The sequence below is a fragment of the Suncus etruscus genome, chromosome 18 (assembly GCF_024139225.1).
Source record: "Suncus etruscus isolate mSunEtr1 chromosome 18, mSunEtr1.pri.cur, whole genome shotgun sequence".
Lineage (NCBI taxonomy): Eukaryota > Metazoa > Chordata > Mammalia > Eulipotyphla > Soricidae > Suncus > Suncus etruscus.
The window spans coordinates 37,647,675-37,665,193 of NC_064865.1; the positions used below are offsets into that span (position 1 = coordinate 37,647,675).

Consider the following 17,519-nt stretch of genomic DNA (forward strand, 5'->3'; position numbering starts at 1 on the left):
TATCAGTGAAATGCCTTGGGTTCAGTTGGATTGTTTTTGCTTTTGTTTGTTTGTTTGTTTAGCCACACATAGTAATACTCAGGGCTTACTCCTGCTTCTACAGCGTTCATGGAACCATATGGGTTGCCAGGGATCAAACCTGGGTCAGCTTCATGCAAGGCAAATATTCTACCTAACACTATAGTTTCAACTTCAAAATTCTTTTCAAACAAACCCAGGGGGTGAATATTTCAGCAGGTAGGCCACTTACCTTGCACGTGGCTGGCCTGGGTTCAATCTCTGGCACCCCATAGTATTCCTGGAACCCTTCTAGGAGTGATTTATGAACACAGAGCCAGGAATAACCCCTGACCATCACTGGATGTAGCCTTCCCCCCAAAATAAAGAAATTTACAAACAGATTTGTAAATTTACAAACAAATCTTATGCTTTCACATTTAATTTGTATGACTTTGGTGTTCTGTTTAGCAGTCTTAGAGATTTCTATATAAAAATAAGAGCAGTAAACGTTATTTCTTGATTAATGTTCATTTAGCCCATGGGCTTGACATATTAAATTTGCTCGAACATTACTCATGCCATTTACAAAGTTAGTTAATTAAATTCTCTTAAATATTTAAACTACATTTACAAATTTAATTTACTTGATGTTTTTTTTTTTTTCAACCACTTCAAATTTCTCATAGGGCAGATTTATAAGTCAAACAAGAAAAAAAAAAGTATGTAAATATCAATCCTAAACCTAAAAATTCGAGCTTCTAAATGTGTCGAATCAAGTTATCTTAAAGATTTCAATACTGTTTACAAACCTAATTACGGGACAAAAGTAAATTACACAGTTCATTTTGAAATCACAAAACCAATATACCAGGTCTTCAAATACACCAAATTCTCTCAAAGACTATAGGCACCTTGAAAGTCAACATACATTGGGGAGTAGGGGTGGGAGATATCACAACGGGGAGGGGTTTTTTGCCTTGCACAAGGAGGACTTGGATTTGGTCCTCAGTATTCCATATGGTCCCCCTATCCCTGCCAGGAGTAATTCCTTAGCACTGAGTCAGGCTTACCCCCTGAGTCTGCCCCAAATCAAACTAAACACACAGGGCAAGAGAGATAGGGCACTTGCTTTGCACATGAACAATCTACCCTGCTCCCTGGCACTCTGTGTGGTTCCCCAAATCCCACCAGGACTGATCTCTGAACAGAGCCAGGAATAAACCCTGAGCATTGCCAGTATGGCCCACAAACAAACAAAAAAGTAGCCCCAAGCTTATACAAAATCTCAACCTTCCAAAGCATCCAAAATGTCCTTTGCCTAATCTCTACACAAAGTAATACTATAGATTTGTTTTTATTTAATCATTTGTAGTTTTTTCCCCAAAATGTTGTAGCACAAAATTCTTTGCCATTTTTCTTGCTGTAATTTTATAAATGTTCATATTGATTCATACCTAGAGCTAAAGAAAAAGCTGGGGGATGGGAGAAATATTCACTGGGCTAGAACACAAGATTTACATCCCCAGCAGAACTAAGAGCAAATCCTCCCAGTCAAAATAAAAATAAAAGCAAGTCTTAAAAATACAGGGCCAGAGTGATGATATAATGGGTAAGGTGCTTGCCTGACATGCAGCCAACTTGGGTTCCATCTCCAGCATTCCTTACAGTCCCCCGAGCACCATCAGAAGTAATTCCTGACAGCAGAGTCAAGAGTAAATCCTACAGCATCACTTGGTGTGGCTCAAAAACCAAAAAATAAGTAAAAGGGGCTGGAGTGATAGCTCAGCGGGTACAGCCTTGCACACGGCTGACTCAGGTTCGATCCCCAGCTTCCCTTATGGTCCTCCGAGTCTTCCAGGAGAGATTTCTGTTTGTTTTTCGGTCACACCTGGCTGTGCTCAGGGGTTACTCCTGGTTCTGCACTGAGAAATCGCCCCTGGCAGGCACAGAGGACCATATGGGATGCCAGGATTCCAACCACCATCTGTCCTAGATGGCCTTCGGGCTTGTGTGCAAGGCAAACACCCTACTGCTGCACTATCTCTCTAGCCCAGGAGTGATTTCTGAGCACAGAGCCAGGAAGACTCTCTGAGCACCACCAGTGTGGCGAAAGAAAGAAAGGAAAGAAAGAAAAAGAAAGAAAAAAGAAAGAGAGAGGGAGGGAGGGAGAGAAAGAGAGAAAAAGAAAGAAAGAAGAAAGAGAAAGAAAGAAAAGAAAGAAAGAAAGAAAGAAAGAAAGAAAGAAAGAAAGAAAGAAAGAAAGAAAGAAAGAAAGAAAGAAAGAAAGAAAGAAAGAAAGAAAGAAAGAAAGAAAGAAAGAAGGAAGGAAGGAAGGAAGGAAGGAAGGAAAGAAAGGAAGGAAGGAAGTAAAGAAAGAAAGAAAGAAAGAAAGAAAGAAAGAAAGAAAGAAAGAAAGAAAGAGAGAGAGAGAGAAAGAAAGAAAGAAAAAAGAAAGAAAGAAAGAAAGAAAGAAAGAAAGAAAGAAAGAAAGAAAGAAAGAAAGAAAGAAAGAAAGAAAGAAAGAAAGAAAGAAAGAAAGAAAGAAAGAAAGAAAGAAAGAAAGAGAGGGCCGGGCGGTGGCACTAGAGATAAGGTGCATGCCTTGCCTTTGCTAGCCTTGGACGGACCGCGGTTCGATCCCCCGGCGTCCCATATGGTCCCCCAAGCCAGGAGCAACTTCTGAGCGCAGAGCCAGGAGTAACCCCTGAGCGTTACCGGGTGTGGCCCAAAAACCAAAAAAAAGAAAGAAAGAAAAGAAAAGAAAGAAAGAAAGAAAGAAGGAAAAAAGGAAGGAAGGAAGGAAGGAAGAAAGAAAGAAAGAAAGAAAGAAAGAAAGAAAGAAAGAAAGAAAGAAAGAAAGAAAGAAAGAAAGAAAGAAAGAAAGAAAGAAAGAAAGAAAGAAAGAAAGAAAGAAAGAAAGAAAGAAAGAAAGAAAGAAAGAAAGAAAGAAAGAAAGAAAGAAAGAAAGAAAGAAAGAAAGAAAGAAAGAAAGAAAGAAAGAGAAAGAGAGAAAGAAAGACTTGAATATGGGGGGCCCGGAGAGATAGCACAGCAGCGTTTGCCTCGCAAGCAGCCGATCCAGGACCAAAGGTGGTTGGTTCGAATCCCGGTGTTCCATATGGTCCCCCGTGCCTGCCAGGAGCTATTTCTGAGCAGACAGCCAGGAGTAACCCCCGAGCACCGCCGGGTGTGGCCCAAAAACCAAAAAAAAAAAAAAAAAAAAAAAAAAGAATTGAATATGGAACCTGCCTAAGTGTTGTTCTCTATCCAGCTGCCCATAAACTGAGTAATTTATTGTTTTTGCTTTGAAAACTTGACCTAAACATTTAACTAAAAGTGATGCTGTGAGGTAGTGTTGTTATTGGTAGCCGGACAAGACATTTCATCTGAAAGAATTGTGTTGTCTTTGTTTTTGTTGTTTTGGACTACACCAAGTGGTGCTCAGAGCTTACTCCTGGTTCTATGCTAAGGGATTGCTCCTGGCCGGGCTTGTGGAGGACCATATGAGTGCTGGAGATTCAAACCAGGGCTGGCCATGTTTGAGGAAAATGCTTTACCTGCTGTACCATCATCTCTCCAGCCCACACTAGAATCTTAAAGTAGCACGAAAGTAATCCCCAGTGGTGATGACAGTACTCAGCTTGCTGTTTAAATGCCTTTGCAGTTTGTCATTTGTTTTCCATGATGCAGGGGGCCAGGGAAGCTCTGGACTTAATCAAGAACATGTTTGAGGGGGTACTATGGCTGAGTCATTGCTGCACAATTCCAAGTTCGGTGTCTCTAAGACACTCGTGTGTTTGGAGGCCCAGAATTGTAACCTTTAAAACTACTGTTAGGCTTCCAAGCCCTTGTGGTTTGAGTTAGCTGAACAGTGACTGATAGAGGGAAAGAACAGGAACACATGTGATTGCTCTGATGGTCTGAATATCTAAGGCCAGGAACCAAGTCCCCAGGATAAGGAGCTTTGGGAATATTGAACTCATTCCTGTGCTAACTCTTCTCTCTACTCAGAATTATGCCTTTTTTTTAGGGATGAGGGGGGCTACTCCTGGCTCTGCACTCAGGAATTACTCCTGTACTCTTGGAAGGTGCTGGGGAACCATGTGGGATCCCAGCATGTCTCCATGGGTGAGCAGAGATCCCTGCCTGATTCTGCAGTCATCCTGTGAATGGTTCAGTAGCCGAGGGAGAAGCAATACAGGAGCTGGCTGAGTCTTCCCTTTTATTTTTACCCCCATTTATTTTTGTGCATTTTTGTTTGTCTGTTTTAGAACCACACTATACAGAGCTCAGGGGTTACTCCTGGCTCTGCACTCAGGAATCACTACTAGTGTTTCTAAGGGAACCATATGAGAAACCAGGGATTGAATCTATGTCGACCACATGTGAGGCAAGTGCCTACCCACTGTATTATCCTTCTGGCCCCTGTTCTCAAATTTGAGGTGGCAGCAGCTGCAACACATTTACTCATTTGGCAAAACATACTAAGCGTCACAGTACTATGTGTGGATCTATAAAGCAGATGTGAGGAAAAGACAGGTGCCGATCAAAGATGAAAAGATTAATACCAGGTCAGAGAGATGGCACAACAGTAGGGCATTTGCCTTGCACGCAGCTGACCCAGGATGGACCGCCGATCAGCATCCCATATGGTCCCCCAAGCCAGGCGCGATTTCTGAGTGCATAGCCAGGAGTAACCCCTGAGAGTCACCAGATGTGGCCCCAAAACCGAAAACCAAAAAAGAAAAAAAAAGAAAAGAAAAGGAAAGAAAGAAAGAAAGAAAAGAAAAAAGAAAAAGAAAAAAAGGTATAACACCAACTTTTTTTTAATTTTTAATTATGAGAACAATGATGCAAAGAGGACAAGGTAAAGTTACAGTGAAAGAACAATCGCCCATAAACAGAGTTCTCAGAAGAAATCCCCTTGCTGACGCCTAAATATTGAACTTACAGTCAAAAAAAAAATTAAGGAAAATAAGGCAGAACCCATGTACAATTACTTTGTCCACAAGTCCCCAGATTGTAGTACATTATAACATTTCTTAGCAGTACACAAAGCAACCTAAAGCCATGAGATTTATGTGACTCCTTAACTTTGAAGGCATAGTATTTTTATATATTCATGCACATACATATTAGTTTAAGTTAATATCAAAAGTTTAAGAGTTTTTTTTAAGGGTTAGTCAGAAGGGCACAGTAAAAACGGTGTTAGAGTGGCAAATATTGTTTGCATAGTCCCATCAAAATATGGGGGTCATAGAAAGGAATAACCTTGGTCTAAATATAAGAGACCACTACCCCTGAAGTTTCCTGGCATAAGACCAACTCTAGGCTCCAGGCAAACTAATTTATTCAATCCAAGTCATTGTCTGTAGTGCCAATACAGTTTTATTTTTCACGCAGTCCTATTGTTGGCATCAGGTTTCTGTATTAAAGATCCTGGAATCTGCACATCCTACATTAAAGTCAGGCTGGTGTGGAGTATCCTCTAGTTTCACCTCACAATTAAGGGGCAATACAACAAGCCCTGTCCAGTAAGCAGGTCATTGTTGTTGTTAAGTCTTCTCAGTGTTAAGGGAAGTCTCTTTTGAGTAGATTGATGTCAGAGCAGCTGTAAGGTCTTCCCTGGTAGAGGATTGCCTCCAGGTGATGTTATAGACAACCTGTGTTTCTGTGTGTAGAGCCAGGAGAAACCACTGGGCACTTCCGGGTGTGACCCAAAAACAAAAACAAAAACAAAAAAACAAAAAAAAAGAATAATAAAGGGCAGGTACAATTCAAAATCTTGGTCAGGCATAAATATTTACTTAAGAAAATAACCAAAAGTTGTGTAGATGCATTGCAGCATCTACCCTAAGGAATGTTTCTCGGAAAGAGGCCAAGTTGTCTCCTTCCCTACGTTGGTCAGTTTTACATCATATTTTTACCAACTATTCTTTCAATTTGAACTCAGTGTTGACACAACTGACTACATCAGTTCCCGTAGGCTCAGTCTGTCCCACCAGGCTGTCTCTGGACCCTATGTCAGACAGTTGGACTTTTGACCAATAGTCTATAAACTAGAGTTTCCCTTAGCTGCTTCTCAGGTTTATTTCATTGGCTACTGAGGGACTGGAGAAATCCTTCAATGGGCTGAGTACATGCAAACATGCTTTGCATAAGGGAGCCCCGAGTTCCATCCTGGTATCATCAGCATTGGTCCTTTGAATACTTCCAGGAACACTTCCTGAGTACTATCTGGTATAATCTGGTATTTCTGATACAGTGGGTGCAAAAGAACAAAGGGCCAGATAAACTAGTTAATCTAAAACTAATCTAATCTCATCACTGTAATCTCACTCACTGGAAAAGGTATGCAGGGCCCGGAGAGATAGCACAGCGGCGTTTGCTTGCAAGCAGCCGATCCAGGACCAAAGGTGGTTGGTTCAAATCCTGGTGTCCCACATGGTCCCCCGTGCCTGCCAAGAGCTATTTCTGAGCAGAGAGCCAGGAGTAACCCCTGAGCACTGCTGGGTGTGACCCAAAAACCAAAAACCAAAAAAAAAAAAAAAAAAAAAAAAGAAAAGGTATTCAGTCAAGAATAGGAGCCCTTGGTGGGCTTGGCATGGAGGTAAGGCATTTGCCTTGCATGCAGAAGGAAGGTGGTTCAAATCCCAGCATCCCCTATGGTTCCCTGAGCCTGCCAGGAGCAATTTCTGGGTGTAGAGTCAGGAGTAACCCCTGAGCGCTGCTGGGTGTGACCCAAAAACTAACTAAATAAATAAATAAGTAAAAAATAATTGGGGCCCTGAAGCTGGAACAATAGTACAGCCTGGAGCATGTTTGCCTTGCAGGTGACCAGCCAGGGTTCAATTCTCAGTATCCCATATGGTCCCCTTCCCCACTGGGCTTCCTGAGTGATTCCTGAGTGCAGAGCCAGAAATAATCCTTGAGCACCAGATTGTCTGCCCTCCCTAAAAATAAATAAATAAATAAAAAGAGCCGGAGGGGCTGGAGCAACAGTACTTGCCTTGCATATGTGCCTTGCACATGGCTAACCCAGGGTGTTTTTATCTCAGGCATCCCCTATGGCCCCCCAAGCCTGCCAGTAGAAATTCCTGAGTGTAGATCCAGTACCAGGAGTAAAGCCTGAGTACCAATGATTAGGTGTGACCAATCCCAAAAATGGGATAGTGTACAATCCCCAACATCACATATAATCCTCCAAGCCCCCTAGGAATGATTCTTGGGGTGAAGTGCTAGGAATTAACCTTGAACAAAAAGGAAAAAGAGAAACACAAATAGGGGTCAGAGCAATAGCACACAGGGTATGGTATTTGCCTTGGACACGGCCTACCTGGACATCCCTGGCATCTCATATGGTCCCCTGAGCCTGCCAAGAGTGATTTCTGAGTGCAGAACCAGGAATAACCCCTGTGTGCCGCAGAGTGTGGCCCCACCAAAAATAAATAAATAAAATGATGAGATGACTCGAGTGGGTGGGAAATAGCAGTAAATAAAAAGAAGTTCCAGGGACTGAAGTGATTGTAGATCATGTACAGCCATGGTGGGTTCAACCTCCAATATCCCATATCTTTCTTCCCCTGAGCCCATTAGGTGAATACATTCCTGAGTGCAGAGCCAGGGGTAACCCCTACACATTGCCAGGTATGTCCCCCCCCCCCAATAAAGATGAGAACTAACTTCAGCTCAGTTGATCTGAGAAAACTCAAGATGGGGCAGGGAGATGGCCTAAGAAGTTGGAGCACAAGCTTCATGTGCAGGAGCCATGGAGAGGATTCCCAACAGCACGGATTCCTCACTGAGCCCCAGTAACCAGCCTCCAAGTCCCTCCAGCTGTGGCTCAACCCCTCCAAAAAAGAATAAAATTAACTTTGGAAGGAAAAATGACAGTCGTACATTTGTGTCCTAACAGTCACACCTGTCACGCCATGACTATTTAAGATTGCTCACGAAAAGGACCAAATGGAGTTAGGATGTGGGTGGCGCCCTGACTCCAGGCAACCACTTGCCTCAGGTCCTCCTTCTCCTCGGAAATATCATGACTATTTTATCCCAATTAATTTATGGTAACTAGAAATGTGTGGAACAAGTGGCTCCCCTTCCTGGCAAGCCCACGCTTTGGGAAATGTGTGCTTGAACTCTGAACAAACTGTCTCATCGTCTGCCCTAGAAACAATGCTGGTCTCTTTGGGTACAATGCTATGCTTCTAATCTCATGCTGAAGTCTGTAATATTCTTTTCTTTTCCTTTTTTGTTTTTTGGGCCACACGCGGTGGTGCTCGTGGGTTACTCCTGCCTCTGCACCCAGAAATCACTCCTAGCAGACCATATGGGATGCCGGGAATCGAACCCAGGTCTGTCCTGGGTTGGCCACATGCAAGGCAAACACCCTACCACTGTGCTATCTCTCCAGCCCTGTAATACTCTTTTCTAATAAATATTCTTTTCTATTTCTTATTTCTGATTCACTCTGGAATTCTTTTTCTTTTGTTAATTGCTTTTGTTTGGGGGGCCACACCCAGCAGTGCTCAGGAGTTATTTCTGGCTCTGCTCCAGTAATTACATCTGGCAGTGTTCAGGAGACCATGTGGGATGCTGGGCATTGAACCTGGGTTGGCCGCATGCAAGGCATACGCACTACTACCCGATCCTCAGATGAGGCCTGGAGTCTTGAACCCTAGCAGGCACTTCCTATAAAACACGTAGCATGGGGGTGGGGGGCTGGAGAGATAGCACTGCGGTAGGGCATTCGCCTTGCACGCAGCTATCCAGATGGACAGTGGTTCAAATCCTGGCATCCCATATGGTCCCCCGTGCATACCAGGAGCGATTTCTGAGTGCAGAGCCAGGAGTAAGCCTGGGCACCACCAGGTATGACCCAAAATTCCAAAATAAAACAAAACAACAACAACAAAACATGTACCATGGTAGGCTGGAGAGATAGTACTGCTGGCAGGGCATTTGCCTGACATGTGGCTGATCCCAGACACCTTCTAGGGTTTCCTTAAGCCACCAGGAGTGATTCCTAAGTGCAAAGCCAGGAGTAAACCCTAAACACAGCCAACTGTTTTTCCCCAAACAAAAATGAATCTGTAGAATGGGCTGGGGAGAGAGTTCAAAGGAACAAGTGTTTTGACTGGGAGAGACTTGGGTTCAACCCCCAACACCAATCCCTGAATTCCAAATTGAAACCCTGAACACCTGAGCATGCCCCCCAAAACCTCATCACAATCACATTTAAAAAAACCTAGAAATTGGTGGCCGGAAGTGTGGGAGGTTATAGCGGTGTGTAAGTCAATGCACCTTCCTTTTCCGATGCTAGGGAAAGGAGAGGGGCACTTAGAAGCAGCCTTCTAGGGTCCCCCTCTCTCATGCCACCTCTCATCCCAGGGCAGCTGCTGGACCTGCTCTGCAGTGGGCCTGCCAGCAGAAGCTGGTATGAGAGAGCCGCTCTGGCAATGGAGGAATGCCAGGCTGTTTGGCACCAGGCAATTGGCGCATCAGTCCAAAGCAGGCTCTGTCTGAGGATGTCTGACGCTGGACTTATAGGGCCTCTGGTTCTGACTGTGCTGAAATAGCTGGGGAGGGGACACAGACTTGTCCCCTCCTGTCATAAGCTGAGATGGATATACAGCCAGTATGCAGCTGACCCCTCTCCCAAGGAAGGCAAGTGAGGCTAGCCCTTCATTCAGGCCAACTGCAATCTAAGTCCAAGATCTTTTTTTTTCTTTTTTGGTTATTGGGCCACACCTGGTGGCACTCAGGGGTTACTCCTGGCTCTATGCTCAGAAATCTCTCCTGGCAGGCACGGGGACCATATGGGATGCGGGATTCGAACCAACGTCTGTCCTGGGTCAGCCGCTTGCAAGGTAAAAGCTCTACCGCTGTGGTATCTCTCCAGCTCCAAGTAAAAGGTCTTGTCCATTACACTGCAGTGCGGAATATGGGGTGCCGGGGCAAGGGGGGAGGTAATCCCTTCATCCCCTTGCCAGGCTGGCATTTAGATTTAGCTTGCATACTGTCCTTTTCACACACCTAGTAGTGGCATTATTCAAGTTACAGGAAATTCCTTTTGCAATTAACCTAAGAGCTCCAGCTCTGTCTCCAGCCAGTGCCTAGGGCCTCTGTCCACAGCTACCAGGATTTAGAGATGTAGCACACGCTCGCACACACCTCGCCTTTCCTGGCCGGGGTCCGCTTGAGAATTTGCCAAGAAAATGTTCCCATGCCAGAGGAAGATAGATCTCCTGCTGGGAATGCAATGAAGAAGTGGCTGTTCAGTCAGGGCCAAGGATAGGTCAGGGAGAAGTTGGGGCAGGTATAAACCTGGAGATGTGGGGGAGTCCAGTTTCCGGGGAGGCCCATATCAGGCAAGCCTGTGCTCTGAATTTTGCAAAGCAGATTTCCTGAATGATGCAAGGGAGCAGACCACTTTCTAAAAACTGTCTTCCTACTGTATTCCTAGGCAAGGCTGGAATGAGCACTATCAGTAATGTTTCCAGGGTTGCAAGAAAAAAAACTGAATAAGAGGAGATGAGAGTTATACTTATTTGTGTGATGTCTACAGTGGATGCCCACTCAAACATATTGTCCAGATCCCCCCACTGTCCCCCCTCACATACACGTACGCACATGTACACAAGACTGTGAAAATCTGTTCTGCTTAGATTAAATTAAGTCTAATTGGGGGGTGGGTTGGGCCACACCCGGTGATGCTCAGGGGTTACTCCTGGCTATGCGCTCAGAAATCGCTCTCGGCCAGGGGATCGTACCGTGGTCCAGCCTAAGTCAGCTGCGTGCGAGGCAAATGTCCTACTACTGCGCCACCTCTCTGGCCTCTAAATTAAGTCTAATTTTACAAATTATTTTGATCAGGGTCTTTTTTTTTTTTTTTTTTTTTTTTTTTGGTTTTTGGCCACACCTGGCAGCGCTCAGGGGTTACTCCTGGCTCTACACTCAGAAATCACTCCTGCAGGCTCAGGGGACCATATGGGATGCCAGGATTCAAACCACCATCTTCTGCATACAAGACAAACGCCCTACCTCCAGGCTATCTCTCCGGCCCTGATCAGGTCTTTCTATGTGAGGTGTGTTCAGTAGAGCAGAATGCTATGGTTTCACTTATTTTAATGAGTTGTCTTAGTCCTGGCCCTCTGTTCAGGGATCACTTCTCGTGGTGGGGAAATGACGTGATGTCAGGGATCAAACCCAGCTGGCTTCAAGCAAGGACAGTACCTTCCCCACTATGCTCTTTTCCACTCGGGTTCCACTTTTTTTTTGGGGGGGGGGACAGGCTTTTTTACTCCTGGCTTTGTGCTTAGAAATCACTCCTAGCAGGCTCAGGGACCATATGGGATGCCAGGGATCAAATCTTGGTCAGCCACATGCAAGGCAAATGTCCTATCTGCTATGCTATCCCTCCAGCTCTTAAAACAAAACTAAACAAAACAAAAGTTGCACAAACTATTGAGTGGTTTGGAAGAATGAGGATCTCCTCTATTAAAATAATAATGATTGGGGCCGAAGCGATGGCACAGAGGTAGGACTTTTGCCTTGTACACAGCTGATGCAGGACGGACCACGGTTTGATCCCCAGGTGTCCCATATGGTCCCCCAAGCCAGAAGCGATTTCTGAGTGCAGAGCTAGGAGTAACCCCTGAGCGTCATTGAGTGTGGCCTCCCAAAGAAGTTATTATATATATATATATATATATATATATATATATATATATATATATATATATATATATATTGTCTTTTGGGCCACACCCGGCAGTGTCAGGGGTTACTCCTGGCTGTCTGCTCAGAAATAGCTCCTGGCAGGCTCGGGGGACCATATGGGACACCGGGATTCGAACCAACCACCTTTGGTCCTGGATTGGCTGCTTGCAAGGCAAACGCCGCTGTGCTATCTCTCCGGGCCCTAAAGAAGTTATTATCATCATAATCATCTTGGTTTTGGGGCCACACCGGGCTCTGCACTTGGGGATCACTCCTGGCAATGCCCCAGAGATCATATAGGATGCAGAGGATCTAACCTGTATGAGCAGTGTTGCAAGGCAAGCACCCTACCCATTGGACGATCTTTCAGGCCCCTTTTTTACTGTTCCTCCTATCTTCCCACGCCGACTTAGGAATTTCGCTTTAAGAATGCGCCAAAATTTCTCTTTTCATCCTAGCAGCACACTAGAAGGTGAAGTGGGGTGAGGGTGGAGGGTGTAGGCAAAACATTTGGGGGCCTCTGTATCCTTTTCAGGATCTCAACTCTTTTTTTGTTGTTGTTGTATTTTATTTCGGTTTTGGATCACAGATAAGGGTGTTCAGGACACCATGAGGTGATAAAACCCGTCTTCCCTGTACTCCAGCCCTTTGTGTCATCTCTCCAGCCCATCATCTCTTTCCTTGGGGCCCTAGAAAAGATCACAGTCAGCTTGCAGGCCTGTGAAAGGGGCGGGGCTGCGTGGCTCCGCCCACAAGAGGGCACGCAGGCCGGCGCGACGTAGAGACCTCCATCTTGGATCAGGGCAACGCTGCAGCCTCCGTTCCGCAGAGGTGCTACGGCGCATGCGCGCGGAGGCGACGAGGAGAGTGGTCCGTCTCTTGCCGGTTCCGGCCCTCCCCATCCTGACTGTGTGCAGAACCCAGAGCCAGGAACTGATGGCCTGTGCCTGCAGGCTCTCTGCTTGCTACCTGGCAGTACTTGGCGGGCATGCGACCCGTTAAGACCCCCAGATGGGCATGGGTATACTATATTTTCAGCTCGAAGCCCAGTGTATGTGTTTCTTAAATGTAAAGGAGCCTTTCCAGCAGACTTGTGGGGTGTCAATAGTCACAATCGTCGTGAGGCAACCCTACCTGCCTGATTGCCTGTGGGTGATGGGAGTCTTCATAGGCCTGACACCCTCAAAGCCAGAAACAAGCTGAAATTCTCTGTGGCCAAGACTGGGAAGACTGCAGGTTTGGGAATACTTGGACGCCCCCATACTTGTTATTTTTGTCCCCCTGGCTGCATCCCCATAGGGACTCCCAGGCAGCACAAACCAGAAAGAAGAGCTGGGTGCGGGGGCCCCTGGGAAGTAGAGTGGGAGCACAGTGTCCTTGGTAGCTGCAATAGAATGATAGAATGAAGGGCTTTGGGGCCTACTGTGGATAGGGTAGCCCCCAAGAGGAATTCAGGATAGACCTGAGGGGATGTGTGTGTGTGTGTGTGTGTGTGTGTGTGTGTGTGTGTGTGTGTGTGTGTGTGTGTGTGTGTGTGTGTGTGTCCTCAGACGTGCTGGTACAGCAACTATAGCCAGAGCCTCCCAGTTTAGGGGGAGAGAAATTTTTAATTTGGGGGGACACACACAATGATACTCGGGACTTACTGCTGACTCAACAGTCCCTCCAGACTGCACCATATGGGATTCTGGGAATCGAACCAGGTCAGCCTCATGCAAGATCAATGCCTATGGCTCCAGGCCTGGGTTTGATTTCTGAAGGAGGCAGGAAACTGGCTTAAAACCCTCAGGTACTGGCAGTACCTGGAGAGCCAGCTCATTGCCCACAGGATGATGCCCATCGTGAGAGACATGACTGGTGATGCCAGGCATGGCTAGATTTCCCCCAAGCCCCAGACTGGCTGAGAGAGAGAGCAGAGGATGCAGACATTCCCAAGGGGTGTGGGGGCATTGTATTTTATTATTAGACAACCTTAGAGAGTGGGGGTGGCCATAGGCTGCCTGTGAGCCCCCAAACCCCCTCATTTGGCTTTATCAAGAACTTCTCTCCCCTGGGCTGTGCAAGATATACAAGGCACCCCACCTCTTGAAAAGAAATGTGGAGGGATGGGGGACAAGAGTTCAAGTATTCACGTGATCACTCATTCCTTCTTGTTCTTTCCCCCTCCCTCTCAGGCACCCCAAGATGGGCTCTCTCCCCATCTTTACTGTAGAAAAACACTTCGTAGTTGGGACAAGGAGACAAGTCCTCCCGCTTGGCAAGGCCCTACCTTCCTCACCTGGGGCATGGAGGTGGTGGGGAGCAAGTGGTCATGGAGTGTGCAAATGGCCAGTGTAGGGATAACTAAAGTCCTTGGGGGGCAGGTGTGGAAGGGTGTGATGGGTCACTTTAGATAGCCCACACAGTCCAAGCCCAGAATCCCTGAGAGTCCAACTGCCAGGCAGTAATGTGGTGGGGTGGAACCTGTAGGTCCCCCATCTCCTGCTGTAAGACCTGGGGCACAGGATACATTGCAGGGGCATCAGCCGTGTGGTCCTGGACAGCACTGAGCACTGAGGATCCTCCCGAGGCATGATTAAAAAGTTAAACTGGGGGCCGGAGTGATAGCACAGCAGTAGGGTGTTTTTGCCTTGCTTGCTGCTGACCTGGGATGGACCCAGATTCAATCCCTGGCATCCCATAAGCTTGCCAGGAGCGATTTCTGAGTGCAGAGTCAGGAGTAACTCCTGAGTGCCACCAGGTGTGACCCCATCCCCCCAAATAAAAAGAACATCTAGGTCACAGAGGGCTGGAGCAATAGCACAGCAGTAGGGCATTTGCCTTGTACGTGGGCCAACCCTGGACGGACCCCGGTTCGACTCCCATATGGTCCCCCGAGCCTGCCAGGAGAGATTTCTGAGTGCAGAGTCGGGAGTAACCCCTGAGTGCCTCCGGGTATGGCCCCAAAACAAAAAGAAATAAAACACAAAACAAACATAAAAAGCTAAACCATTAAAAAACACATCTTGGGAAGAAAATGATTCACCGGCTCTCACCCCATGTATCTCCTCCAGCAGACAGGTCTGAGGAGAGCTGAGAGAGGAGACTCTAGGCCCTGTCTGACAGGGATGAGGCGCATTAGCACCATGAATTGTTGGGGTGGGGGCTGCAGCCAGGGCAGGGACCCTCCGGGGCTCAAATGCCCACTTGCTAAAGCTTCTGTACTCAAGGGAGGACCTCTGAAGGGAGTGGGTGAGACTTGGGTAAAGTCAAAGTGGGGAGTTTCAGCGGTGACCCCCAACCCCAGCCTGAGACTCTCAATCCTGAGGTGGGAAGTAGTTGTCAGGACTTGAAAAATCTTCGTACCACGAACTGGCCCAGCAGAACCACGGAGAGAACAATGAGTACATTGAGGATGGGGCCGTTACCTAGGTCCAGGGCTGCCACCTGCAGGAAGACTTGGGCTTAGGAGGGCAGGAGGCATAGTGGGTGGGGGGGGCACCCACCTCACCCCAGCACTCACCCAGCCGCCCCTCTGCGCGATCCAGCGGGCAATGTGGTTGTGCAGCATGAAGTTGACCACGAAGCGGGTCACCTGGCCCAGGAAGCCGGTCAGGCCTTGGCGATAGACGTGCAGGGCCAGACGGTAGCCGAAACCCAGGAGTGCCACCACGCGGCCCCAGTTGATCCCGCTTTCAAACAGGCTGTGGGCAGAATTCCCAATTGCATCAGTGACCCCCACCCTCAGGAGGCCCAAGGCCTACCCGAACCGCCCCTCCATCCTCCATCCCCCCAGCCCTTCTCAGCTGGAAAGCAAAATGACTGAGCTGTGAATCAGGGTTGCAGAGGCCGTCTGGCCTGCCTGTGAAAGGAAGAAGCTTGAGGGGAGAGGGGCATGCAGGGTGGAAGGCAGAGAGAGGAAAGAGCAGCAGGGAGATTACCTGTGGGCCTTGCTGCTGGCCTGGCAGCCCGAGGGCAGCAGAGAGAGAAGGACAGAAGAAGGGGTTAGGCCAGATCCTGCAACCCCAAAAAGGGGCTGTCTCCAAGGCCGGTGGCACATCTGGGCTGAGCCTGGCTCTCAGCCCATCACTTCTCAGCCTGTTCCCCACCCCAGCTTCAGAGCTGCCTGACCTGGGATTGGTTTGGGATTCACCCCAAACCTGTGAAGTGTGGACACCACTCACTCTCCACATATATCCCCATTATCTCACAGATAAGGAGAAGGATGCCGTGGGGGCAGGACAGCTTCACAGTAAATAGTGCTCCTGGCCTTTGGGAGAGCTCAGTGCTGTCTTGAGGTGAGCTGTGGCTCTAACAAATAGCTGTGTCCCAGCTGTGCTGGGGAGTTCTGGACACCCTACTTGCCCCCCAACCTCCGTAGTCTCCATCTATCCTCCAGTTGGGTCCTCAGCACCAGAGCTGGGCACCAAGACTCATGCATGAGAGTTGAGGTGTCTGGGATCCCCAAGAGGTAAGGGGCAAAGTTTCCTGGGAACTGACAGCAGACAGGTGGCACCCAAGGCTCTGCGGGAGCAGACAGAGAAGCAAGCGCCGGCCACCCCTCCCAGCCCCGGGCACCTTTTAGCGATCTTGACGAAATACTCGTAGGCATTCTCGGACGTGGGTTGCAGCTGCTCGAGCATGGTCTGGAACTCAGCGTCATAGCGCCGGTTGATGTCATCCCCGATGATGGCCAGCTGTCGGCCCACCTGCCCCATGGTGCTGGGAGGGGATAGGAAAGGAGTGAGCAGACTGGCCCCAGAGACACCCCAGCCTGTGTATCCCTCCTGGGAAGTCCTGAAGGTGCTCAGAAGTGACGGTTGGGGATACGCTTTTGAGATGGAAAAGGAACCACTGAGGGGGAAAGATGAACTCTACCCAGCACCCCCGCCATTCTGCAGATGTTCTTGTGAACCCAGGGGTTCCTCACCTGCTGGGTTCCAGGGGCAGCGTGTCCATCTCTGGGTCAGGGGATGCGACGGCACCCTCGGCCTGCTCTTGTTGGTGGCGGTAGTAGACATAGCTGCGGAAGACCTCCTCGGTCTCCTGGGCCACCTGCTCCTCTGTAGACACGGACATGAGTCAGGGAAGTGCTCACCCAAGGATTCAGAAGCCGGTGATCCCCAAGAACAGAAGGGGACACTAAGGCACTGTGCCTTCTGGGCCCATCCACTCTCAGCAAGTGGAAACATCTCCAAGTACGAGGCCCCCAGTTGGCTTTTATGAGTCCTGGGACCTCAGCCCTCATGGCTTGGGGATCGCAGAGGCAGAAAGGGGACAGGTGTGACCCTGAATCCTGCCGGGCTGTGGGCAGCCATCACCACAGTCCCCAACTCACTTCCTTATTTCTCTTGCTGCCACACCTGCTTCCTCCTCCTCCCTCCTTTTTGCCCAGGATGGCACCTCTATCCCATTCCTGCCCCCAAGGCTTAACCTTGACTGCACCCAACTTCTGTGCCAGCAGGGCTGGGGTGGCCCTCTCCCTTCTACCTGAGGTGGAAGACGGGCCAGGCTCAGGCTCGCTGCAATCCTGCCTGGGGGGGCCTGGGCCGGGCCCCGATGCCATGTCTCAGGTCCTGGCTGATGACAGCGTTGGTCTGCAGGGCAGGGGTGGGGAGAAAGGGAAGACAGAGATGGGGAACACAGCCTTGCGGAAGGGAGGAGCCCTGTTCCCAGGTAAACTCCACCCACTCAGTCCATTGGAGCTCAGCAGACTTCCGGGGGCCAGCTGCATCTCCAGGCACCTGCAGGGCCAGCGGAGGGGACCGGGAGCTAAGGCCTGGGGGAGTGGGGTGGGTGGGCTGAGACTGATTTTT

General features: G+C 48.3%; 1 protein-coding gene across 1 annotated transcript; it reads right to left on the reverse strand.

The window, feature by feature from the left end:
- Positions 1–14,589: 14,589 nt before the first annotated feature.
- BAK1 (BCL2 antagonist/killer 1) lies at positions 14,590–17,296 on the reverse strand. Its single transcript, XM_049765288.1, has 5 exons — positions 17,194–17,296; positions 16,634–16,766; positions 16,282–16,425; positions 15,227–15,407; positions 14,590–15,150 (listed from the first exon to the last, which is right to left on the reverse strand). Exons 1-5 carry the CDS (start codon positions 17,267–17,269, stop codon positions 15,046–15,048), a joined length of 639 nt encoding a protein of 212 aa, XP_049621245.1. The 5' UTR covers positions 17,270–17,296; the 3' UTR covers positions 14,590–15,045.
- Between the last annotated feature and the right edge of the window lie 223 nt (positions 17,297–17,519).